Source organism: Folsomia candida, unplaced genomic scaffold (assembly GCF_002217175.1).
Source record: "Folsomia candida strain VU population unplaced genomic scaffold, ASM221717v1 Fcan01_Sc001, whole genome shotgun sequence".
Lineage (NCBI taxonomy): Eukaryota > Metazoa > Arthropoda > Collembola > Entomobryomorpha > Isotomidae > Folsomia > Folsomia candida.
This window is the reverse complement of record NW_019091193.1, coordinates 4,371,773-4,382,489: the sequence shown is the minus strand read 5'-3', so window position 1 is coordinate 4,382,489 and position 10,717 is coordinate 4,371,773. Positions and strand designations below refer to the sequence as shown.

At 35.9% G+C, this 10,717-nt stretch overlaps 2 protein-coding genes across 5 annotated transcripts; one reads left to right on the top strand and one right to left on the bottom strand.

Annotated features, from left to right (window-relative positions):
• Nucleotides 1–133: 133 nt before the first annotated feature.
• On the bottom strand, nt 134–3,600 carry LOC110852450 (zinc finger protein 431). Of its 2 annotated transcripts, none has more exons than XM_022100529.2 (9): nt 3,448–3,598; nt 3,220–3,321; nt 2,877–3,157; nt 2,109–2,804; nt 1,726–2,034; nt 1,267–1,665; nt 876–1,191; nt 718–810; nt 134–654 (listed from the first exon to the last, which is right to left on the bottom strand). In XM_022100529.2, the coding sequence occupies exons 3-9, from the start codon at nt 3,154–3,156 to the stop codon at nt 240–242; spliced, it is 2,508 nt and encodes an 835-aa protein (XP_021956221.1). In that variant the 5' UTR covers nt 3,157; nt 3,220–3,321; nt 3,448–3,598; the 3' UTR covers nt 134–239. The 2 variants fall into 2 exon arrangements, with proteins under 2 accessions (XP_021956221.1, XP_035709608.1); XM_035853715.1 differs by having other exon boundaries at nt 591–654; nt 896–1,191; nt 3,448–3,600.
• Nucleotides 3,601–8,066: 4,466 nt separating this feature from the next.
• On the top strand, nt 8,067–10,537 carry LOC110863589. Of its 3 annotated transcripts, XM_035846729.1 has the most exons (8): nt 8,067–8,182; nt 8,267–8,445; nt 8,513–8,730; nt 8,824–8,946; nt 9,003–9,176; nt 9,350–9,499; nt 9,582–9,868; nt 9,967–10,537. In XM_035846729.1, exons 3-8 carry the CDS (start codon nt 8,570–8,572, stop codon nt 10,167–10,169), a joined length of 1,098 nt encoding a protein of 365 aa, XP_035702622.1. In that variant the 5' UTR covers nt 8,067–8,182; nt 8,267–8,445; nt 8,513–8,569; the 3' UTR covers nt 10,170–10,537. The 3 variants fall into 3 exon arrangements, with proteins under 3 accessions (XP_035702622.1, XP_035702621.1, XP_021968625.1); XM_022112933.2 differs by having other exon boundaries at nt 8,082–8,445; XM_035846728.1 differs by lacking the exon at nt 9,350–9,499 and having other exon boundaries at nt 8,080–8,445.
• The last annotated feature ends 180 nt before the right edge of the window (nt 10,538–10,717 follow it).

Sequence of the window (10,717 nt, the reverse complement as noted above, 5' to 3'; positions counted from 1 at the left end):
ATTATGTATATATTTCGTAAAGCACAATGTCACAAGTAGTTGTGTATATATTGCATTTATGAATAGAGCGAATGGACAAAACTACTGTATAATAAGGCAATCAGTGACTTGGAATTAGTTAGATTCCTCTTAATTTAAGAGTCTTAAATACTTGATAATTTAATCATATTTAAATTTTATTTTTAATTTTTGCCATCTTCCATTGATGTATCGTAAATCATAGCATTCATATTTTACTATTATTCAGGCAACGTAACAATCTCAAAGCCTCCCGAAGTAGTAACCAGGCTGACTACTTGATCCGAAATTACACGCAGTCTATTCCCACCCAGCAACTGGTGAGGGAGGTGTCGCAGGACGAGAAACGGAGCACTATTATCCTGAACTTTGACAACTACGCCACCACCAGAGGATTTTTTGTCAGAGGGTGTGGTATGGATTGGTTGTAGTTTTAAGAACGGAGGACCCATATCGGTAACTTTCACCTCTCCCATTTTCCGTCCGGCAGGTTTAATGGTCGAAGCAAGGGGACTATTTGGTGGTGCTAAGGTCACGTTGCCACGAACTTGTACAATTTTAATGTTTTTTTCCTTCTCAGAGTTATCCAAATTCGTTATTTTTATGGTTTCCCTAGGTCTCTTGACAGGTGTCGTTCTACAAGTGCGAGAGAAATTGTCAACAAATGTGCATGCAATTTTTTAAATTAAAATTATATACCGCTTAATGGACGAAACTTTTGGCTTTGGCTGCTTCTTTCCAGGTTTTGGTTTTTTCTCCGGTTTTGGTTTTTTCTCTGGTTTCGGTTTCTTGCTGAAATTGTAAAAATAAATCAATCATTATAAATTTCTTCGTGAGTTATACAATTTCATGACTACATTTTCGGGACACGTGGAACCTTAAGTTTCTTCTTCTTATTGTTCTTATCCCGCCATTTACTCGGCTCGCCATGTTGCACTACGTTATGCGTTTTTAGGCTGGATTCAAGATGAAATTTGCGTGGGCATTGGGCGCAGAGGAAGGTAAATTCCACTTTTGGCGGGTGATTCTTCATATGATGCTCATATTGTAGTTGCCGGAGGAAACTAGAAGCGCAAATCGTACAGCGGAATTTTTTAAGTTCGGGGTGGTGAGCGTTAGCGTTGTGAGCGGTGAGTTGTTTCTTGGTGAGGAACTTCCGGGTGCACCCTGAAACTAAAATACTCGTTATTAAATTGTTGTAAAAATATTTTGCTCAACTCGGTGGACGAAAAATAATTAATTACGTACCAGGACAAATGTGTTTCATTATCCTATCTTTGTCATGCACCCTCTGAATATGCTGGGTGAGTAACCCGATATATGTAGCAGTGTAGGAACACCCCTCCCTCGGACACGGAATTATGGCTCGATCCTCGGGACTTTTGTGGGTATCCATGTGTCGACGGAGGTACGGCTTCCAGACAAACTTGGCACATATCGGGCACTCCAATTTGGGCAAGGGGAGTTCTTCTTTGACCCGAAGCTTGGGTGCTTGTCCAAATTTAAGAGCGGTTTCTTTTTCTGCAGAGCTCTTATGCGACCAAACGTGACATGGGAGGTAAATCGACGCGCAGGGTCGGCCGCAGATGGGACAAGGTGTTTTCTGATAGCGTGTATCATTCTTCTTAACCTTTGGCATTTTCGGTTCTGTACAAATTTTAACTTGTTAACTCGTAAATTATGTAAGATATTATTGCTCTTTTTTACCTTCATCTACTGGTTCCAGTGTCCCTTTGCAACCGCCGCGATGCGTTAGCATGTTGCTACGTTGTGAAAAACTCTTGCCACATTTGTAGCACTCGTAAAAATTTCTACTGGAATTGGCCGCCTTCTGTTCATCTGCATTCTTATGCGTCCAAAGATGAGCCTCGAGCTCAGTGACAGGTTTTCCACAGATCTGGCAAGGAACCAATGGCTTAGTTTTGGACAGGTATGAGCAGGTCCCGTTCTTGCGGTGAAGTTCTAAACCTTTTGCAGACGTAAAATGCTTTTCGCACGGTTCACAATGGTACATGACTAGAAACGAAATATCCATCTTTTAATGACGAAACTTTAATTTATGCAAATATAAACATAATCAGTTCACTTACGCATGTGGACTCCCCGTATGTGGAGCTTGATGGCTCTCATTTTCCTCCAATTGGGACAACTTTGTCCCTCGCGAACTTGAAGGAGGGAATCGTTCCAAGAACACGACGCGCAAGAATAAGAGTCCCCATCTTTTAGTATTTCAAACCCTTCGTAATAGTGGCGACCATCTTCGTTGGTCTCGATCGTGCCGAGGCTTTCGACCTTAGCGCATTTCCGCTTGGCGAGCATGACAGCTTTCTTTTCAGCGGACCATTTCGGATACTTTTTTCTGTTATGAGTGGCGTATCTCGTTGATTGTTTGGGGGACGCTGGAGAATTATCTTCTCGATTCATGTCATCATCATCTTCTCCTGGTGGAGAATAATCTGGCGAATAATCAGGATCGTCGCCTTGTTCTTGGTCATTTTGAGTAGAAATGTCATTATTATTGTTTGAGATTTGTTCTTCTTCTTCGTGATGAAATTCTTGTTGTGGAGGTGCGGTTGGGATAAAGGGGACGGATCCCAGGTAATAGTTTCCTGTAGTAAAAGTCAAAACAGGTGGAGGTGGTTGAGGTGGGGTGACAAGTTGGAAAGTGAATTGAGGCGGAGAAATTTGCGAAAATTGAGGAGGTAGTTGTATCGCCGTGAGGTTAACAGTGGGAAAAGGATCATGCGTTGTTGTCGGTGTTGGTATGTCGGTTGGTGTAGCCAAATCTGTAAAATTTATTAAGCTAGTTAAGAATAAATTGTAATTTCAGTTCATAGTAACTTAACTATTAAATTTACCAACAACTTCCTCTTGTTTCTTCCTCTTTAGCGAATTAACCCCTCTCTTCAACTGCATCTGTAGTTTCTCCAACTCTTTGATAATGTCGAGGAGTCGAGTCACCTCTGGGTGACAGAGGTCACAAAGGCAACAAAAATCCAGGCTGAATTCAACAAGGGTGCAGAGTTGTGGCAGACATGGTGGTGGTTTAGAATTTGTCGGTATGGTATTGGCGACATAGTATTTTGAACAGATAGAACATCGACCCCCACCCCCGGAGGTGCACAACATTGACGTCATCCTAAGAAAATGAAAATTTAGTTATTGATATTCAAAACAAAATTAGTACAAGTTTGTACTTACCTTTAAATTTTAAATGTTCATACTAAAAACTCACAGGAGTTGAAAGGACAAAGGATAAGAAATACCACACTTTACCAGTTTATTAAAAAATGGTGCTGCAATCTGTAATATTTAAAATAAATTATTGCTTAAAGTAAAATTTATCTATCTTTACAATTTCTCAGCTTCAAAATTTATTATTAAGGTACAATCAAAATACAATTTACTGAAGGTAACCAACTTCCTTACCTTGACTCTTCAACTAAATTAATGTTCAAGTTTAAATGAATTACAAATTAAACGACAAACCGTGTCGGTCAAAAATAATTTTTCAATTAACACATACAAGAAGTAAAATCACAGAGTCGTTATTTCCCGCGGGCAGGCTGCGATCAGGATCTTTGTTCAGAGATATGCATGCAAAAAATTCATACAGAAATAAATACGTGCGATATGCTTGCTTATGAATTTTTGAATCCTTATAATCTAAAATTTGTGGAATTTGTGAATTATTTGTAATTAATTCACTAATTAATTTAGGAATTTGTGAATCCATTTATTTTGAGTATGGACAACTGGGCACATCAATTAACCAACACGACCCAACCCAATTCGCAACATAATCAGTAAACTCGTGGTCTCAACTAGAAAAATTTAATTCATTCCAATTTTATATTTTCCAGATACATACTTTCACAATGTCATATTATTTCCCCCACTAAAAAAGCTAAATCTTTTTAGTAAAACAGTCCGTATTTTGTATAATTAATCCACCAATCAATTTGTACGTTATAAATTTAAGTAAATATTATTTAGACTTTGTACTGACTTTAGGTGTTCAATATTCGAATTTACGACAATAATACAAACAGGGATAAAAATGTATATCTAAAGAAATCAGCAATTTAATTTCGTTGTGGTCAATAAACGAATTTACGTGAAAAAAATACATAATTGAACAAGCCGGAGTTTAATTTCCCTAGATAATCAAATTATTCATCCCCATCGTAATTCCGCCTTATCCACAATATTTGTTGTTACATCGCCACGCCCCTCTGCCTGGGAATGCGTAATCCGCGTAGTCATAAGGTGGCCGTCCCCACCCGTATCCATGGCGTTTTGCTCGAGCAAGATTTAAGCCCGCTCCACCTGTCAAAATTGTGAAATTTTGAAGTTTAGATATTTTAATTGAAATATTTGCAATTATTTAATCGTTCACCAGCTGCTTCTTCCACGTCCGGATAAGGAATTGGCTCTGGAGAGGCGGAGACCGAGCAGCAAAATGCTACCTGAAAACAAACCGAAAGTTTAATTGGGAAAATGGATTTTTTTAATATAAAAATTTACATTTTTCAATTACTTAATAAATAATTAACTTTGTATAATGGACTTACTATCACGAGAAAACAAATTAATGCGAATTTGGACATGATTCCAGTTTCAAATCAAAACGGAGATATGTAAATGTTGGCAGTTTGCATTTATTTTATTTGACCCGAGTTCCAGTATCCTTCAACCTAGTAATTTGAAAGGTTGGTCTGACAATAGGTTGAAACGTCATAACGACAAACACGTTGTAAAAAAGCAAGCATTACTATTGTTTTCAACTGCGAAGGGCAAGAAACCATTACGTAACATGTATTGTATGAATCATCATATACTAAAGGTGATTTACGTTAAATGGGGCGACTTTGAAGTTCAACAACTCCGAAACTGGTTAGACTTTTGACCCCAAATTTTGAGCATAATAACATGTGACCCAAGGCTATGTGTCTGTACCAAAAATTAACTCCCAAGACAGAAATGACCCCCCCAAAAGACCCCAGAGCAAGAGGGTGTGGAGAACACTTTTTCCAACTCCCAATTGCTGCCTACAAAAGTTCTTGACGAAGTAAAAAAACTAAAATGTGGCATATATTATGCCCCAGTGTGCAGGGAACTCAAAACAATTAATTGTTTCTCCCAAATACAACTGGCTGTATTTTTGGAGAAAACCTAAAAATAGCCCCCACGCGATTTAAGCGTCATCGGTCTACTTCAAATCCATACCAAACATTGAATTTAAAACTTAGAAAACCAACCAGGTGCCATTATATTAAGAAAGGCCTCCTCTAACTGACAAAATAATAATCATAGAAAAATTTCAAATATGGTGAGTTATATAGTTCCATTTTATCAAAAAAAAAGTTTCTGAATGGTTTTGGGCCTGGTATTCAAAGAGGTGAAACTTTTTTTTACCCGATTTTAAGTTGTTTATGAAAGCTAGATAAGTGCCAACAATTTTGATACCATCGATATCAAATTCTATAAACAATTAACAATTTTAGAGAATTTTAAAATATTCTAAACCTCAAAATTTTGGGTGTTTTGAAAAACATTTTTTCGTGACTTTTTTTTCGGATGTTTGTATCTCAGGCCCTTTTTACACTAGCGACTTGAAATTTTGAACCAACAATGATGAGAATAGGATCTACTAAGGCCTAAAATTTCAAAGCGATATTACATATAGCGCCTAAGTTATTAAGCTTCAAAATCGCCCCATTTAACGTAAATCACCTTTGGTAATATAATGCAAAATGGAAATGACAATTAATGTTTATTGATTGGTTTGACAACGCAAAATTGGCAATTCCTGTTTTAAAGAGGCTAAAAAATATGTATAAGGTTGAACTATTTCATAATCGTTATAAAACTCATGAATTAATTTTATACTTATTTATTCTTTGTGAATTCGTACTTTGACAGACGTGATAACGACGTTATATATAGGATATATCACCCTGGTGGCTGGTGGGACATCCCGGTTTCCATATTTCCGAAACGAATCAAATTAATTCGATCAATAAAGGATTATTTATGACAAATGATTTCATAATATTGATAGATTCTCGTTTTTATTTCCGAAAGTTTTGCGACTGCAGTCGCAAAACTTAGGATTTTTTTCATTTTGTAATTCATGAATTACAAAATGAAAAAAAAATCCTAAGTTTGCTCCATATACATATATGTATATCTGATATGATATATCTTTTATTTTCTCGTAAATGGAAATACTTAAATACTTAATTTGCAAACGAATTGAATTTAGATCAGTGCTTATGTATGTATGCCCTTATTTATAGGCATGGTTCACACATCGTTTCAAGTTTAACGAAGATATTTCGTTTGTGTTAACTAATCTTTGATCCACAATTTAAACAACTTGAGAGATTTTTGAATATTTATTGTAGAAAATATGTATATCGTCTAATTAAAGGTCAAATGTAGGCATGGTCTCCTGAGTTTCTCCCTTCTACATATGTAGAGAGCAGAGAAAAAGTATTGAGACACTTAGAATTTGGTCCTGTAAAAGGTCAAAAACATGTTCTAGAAATCTTAAATTTGTGTAGGATATTGTAAATATATATAGCGTTCAGGGTCCGGAACCAATAAAACTTGAGTGCATTGTCCACTTCGTATTGAATGTTCTTCTTCACGCCCGCCATTACTGCATTTTCGGAAGACTTTGCAACTTCAATGTGAATTATCTCCTACGTAAATAGAAATTTTTTTAAAGTATCGACTGTTTCACAAAGCTGGGAGTATGTCTTCTTACATATGGTCCACATTTTTTTATTACGCGAAGATAAGGGTTGAATGTGAGGTTATTAATTTTCAACATAAAACTGAACTTTTTTTCAATTCCTTCCATGATAGTTTTTGCATGGTGGAATGGTCGAAGGTCGGTCCAAAAAATTACATTTTGTATTTTATGATACCTCTTTATGAAAGGAATCAGACGGTCTATTACCCATTTTTGGAAACTAACCTGTGCTCCCACACAGTCCATGTGAACTTAAGGGTCACAAACATGCCCAATTTGGATAAATGCCAGAAAAATCGAGAATTTCTTGAGATATTTTAAACAACATTTTAATTCCTCGCCTGTTTTCAGTTGAGAGATATATTTGCCATGAAAAAATGGCCTTCCCGGAGTTTGTGGCAGTATTTTAACGATGTAGGGCTCATCACCAATGACCAACTTTTTTGGTGAAATTTTGTTGTAAAGCTTGAGAAGCGTTGCGTTTACCATTTGTTATTGGCCTTCTGTACATTTTGCTGCAGATATTTTTGCATACGTTATGACCCACAAATTATGGGTCTTAATATGATACAAATAGTTTGTATTAATCTTTGACTTCATGGCCGCATCAGGCATGGACGTGGATGGGAAATTTTCTTAAAAAAATTTAATCGTTTTTGAATTTCGAGGGGTCGATACGATGGTTTCTTCTCGTGATGCTTATTTCAAGTTGACATTTTCGGATTCTCCATACTTTTTTATGCATGTCTTAATTTTTGCACGACCGCATCCTTCCGCGTTGAAATGTAGTTAAGTCTTCTTCGAGTCTTTGAAACCCAAGTTTTGGTGCTTACGAAAAACTCGTTTCGCGAGTTCGCCGCTTTGAAACGGTGTAGGAAATTTATGTTTTATTTAATAGTTTTGAAATTTTGGACTTAAACCGGTGAATATATTTCGAATGCTGCACAAAAATTTCAGATTCAAAAAAGTATTTTTGACTACTTTCCCGCCAAAATACAAAAGTATCTCAATACTTTTTCTCTGTTCTCTACATGCAGAAAATAATAAATTTCTCATAAAAAAACACGGTGTTTGTTCCAGGGTGTAAATATATATTTGCATTCCGATTACTTTATCTTCGAATAATATGATCGTATATTCATTCTCGTGATACCCAAAAAAAAGCTTTGCATGGTCCTGTAGCATATGTACATACATACATAAATCATTATGTATGTGCATATGTCCCCCATAAGGATAACATACATATCTATGTAGGGATTAGTCACAGTGTTACGTCATAGAATTTCAGCTGATACCACAGCTATGTAACTTGCCTTACTAATTATTTTGTGTATCCATATAAGCACAAAACTAAAAACGCACACATACATATTTATTTTTCCGTAACAGATAACAATTGTACATAAACTCTTAACATTTAGCTTATTTTCACATTATTCCAAATTTAGACACCACTAAAAATGTCACATTACGATTTGACAGTATTCGTCGGAACGGAAAGGACTCCATTTAATTTGCATAAGTCAATTCTGGTAGAAAAGTCACCCTGGCTAAAAAATCTAATTGACAATGGTGACGTTGAGGTTGGCGAGGATGGACAAACTAAAACCGTTCTTCATCTCCCAAATCATTCCGTAGGAGCGTTTAGCATACTTATTAAGGTAATAAGTAAGCAAAAGCCATAAACTGACATCCTGTTTCCATTTCTTAACCAAATTCATGCCCCAGTTTCTGCACACTGGGGAATTCGCACAGACAGAAAATTACAAGCAAGCCCTCGAAGTTATGGACATGTCATGCACTTACCACGCATTCGACCTCTTGTTCCCTATCGCCGATCAATTAATGAGTCAAATTGAGCAAGTTGATGCCATAGCGTGCCTCGAAATTTCCCGGAGAGTCAGCTATATGTATGTAGGCAAACGTAGTTTCGAATGTTTCCTCAGGTAATTATAGATGTACATATTTTCAAAATTCATAAATACATAAGCACACCTTGAAATTCTTAAATACGCGCATAAATACATATTTATTACCAGAAAAATTCGATCGGAATGGACCTCTGGAAAATGTTTGACATGGGATTTTAACCAGGTGAAAGACGTGTTAAGCCAGGATTGCTTGGAGATCCGAGAAATCGATTTATTCAAAGCCATTCTCATGTAATAACTGATAAACAAGTAAATTCGAGTTTTATCTCATCATATAAAACTTGTAGATGGACCAATCATCCAAATAACATTGCACATAAGTCGAAGCAATTGCCAGAATTGGTGTCTCTAATACGTTTCTCGTCCATGAGAAGGGAACTATTTGAACAGGAAGTCGTACCCAGTAATATATTATCTGATTGTGACGTTGATCAAGTGTTTATAATCTTCGATAAGCAAAGGTATGTAAACATATATAGCACAAATTAAGATCGCAATCTACATTTTTTTAAATCTGGTAGAGTCACATATGCATATACTCTATCCGTATTGGTATTGATTGGTAGCATTTTTTTTCTGACAAGAAAAACGTACATACGTACATACATATTTATTAATCTCGCCTGAATTATAGCGTTGGTCAAACAAGATTCAATTCTTCTCCCCGTTTGCGACACATCAGTGAAACTGTACAATTTGACGTATATTCGCGTATTTCGAACAAAGGCTGGATAACAAAGTGTCCAGTTACAGAAATTGATTCTCAAATTGGTCCAGAATTTTCGTAAATTAATGTCACTTTATATTTACAAATCCATATGCTCATCTTGATTATACACATACGTTTGTCGTAAATAATTATGTAGGTTACGCACATCGAAGGACATAACTTTACGGGGAGTAATTATAAACGCGATTGAATTATTGGACGAATTTATGAAGACATTAAGTGGGTCTGTTCTTTTCGAGCTTTCAATTGCAACTGAGAATGGAGACATAGTTGTAGCTGGATCATTATCGTATGGAATGTGTTCAAACGCGTTCCCAGGAATACCCCTGGACCCTCACGTTGAACTAAAATCTGGGCGTTTGTATCAATTTTCATTAACTTGCAAGCCAAATCAGCAATCAGGCCAAACTCCGGTGGAATTTGGTACATATGATTAAAAAATATTTATATACCTATGTTAAATTCAGAGTAAAATTAGATATGTTCCCCATTGCACACATAAATATTTTATGTATGTACAGGATTATACATACGAGAACAAGAGCCTCCAACTTTGAGTGACAGCTATGAAGTAGATCTAGGACTGGGTGTGACAGGAACGATGACACATTTTCCGGTACAGCCGTCCAGTGAAGGAAATAAAGTATTGCAAAATTCTTCATGGATCCGTAATTTGCTATTTGGTCCTGTTCTTAAAGAAATTGAACCGTGCGTGATAACCTAAGTTAGATGGGTACCATGTGCATCATGCATGATCTATGTAGGTACATGTTTGTGTTTGTCTATATATGCAAACACACATATGTATAACTTTATGCAATATGCATAATCCAATGAGTCATGCAAAACAATTAATAAGAGAGAAAGAAATTAAGCAATCGTTTATTAACTGAAGTATTAAATAGAGTTTTGTATTTACAATTTGTGATTACCATACATACATATATTTAGCTGGATATAAATATGTATGCATGTACGTATGTACATACCACAAGGCAGATTAATGTTACATATATGTATATATATAGAGAAATAAATGTATGGATAAATGATGCAAATAAACAAATCCTAAGTTTGTATGGATGAAAGACATTAGAGAAGCATGACTTGACCTACACCAAAACAGTTGCAGTAACCCTGCAGTAAATAGGTTGCTTAAATTGAAAAAAAATTATTTGCAGATACAAAACTATAAGCTATACTAGAACTAAATACATTTATTTACATATCCACATATGTATTTATGCATGAACATACGTATTACGTACATAT

Coding starts and splice junctions, on each gene's coding strand:
- LOC110852450 (XM_022100529.2), bottom strand. CDS start 3,156: ATGACGTCAATGTTGTGCACCTCCGGGGGTGGGGGTCGATGTTCTATC. Junction 2,805..2,876: donor GAAACAAGAGGAAGTTGTTG/GTAAATTTAATA, acceptor TAAATTTTACAG/ATTTGGCTACACCAACCGAC. Junction 2,035..2,108: donor CATACGGGGAGTCCACATGC/GTAAGTGAACTG, acceptor TTTCGTTTCTAG/TCATGTACCATTGTGAACCG.
- LOC110863589 (XM_022112933.2), top strand. CDS start 8,245: ATGTCACATTACGATTTGACAGTATTCGTCGGAACGGAAAGGACTCCA. Junction 8,731..8,823: donor AGTTTCGAATGTTTCCTCAG/GTAATTATAGAT, acceptor ATTTATTACCAG/AAAAATTCGATCGGAATGGA. Junction 9,500..9,581: donor CAAATTGGTCCAGAATTTTC/GTAAATTAATGT, acceptor ATAATTATGTAG/GTTACGCACATCGAAGGACA.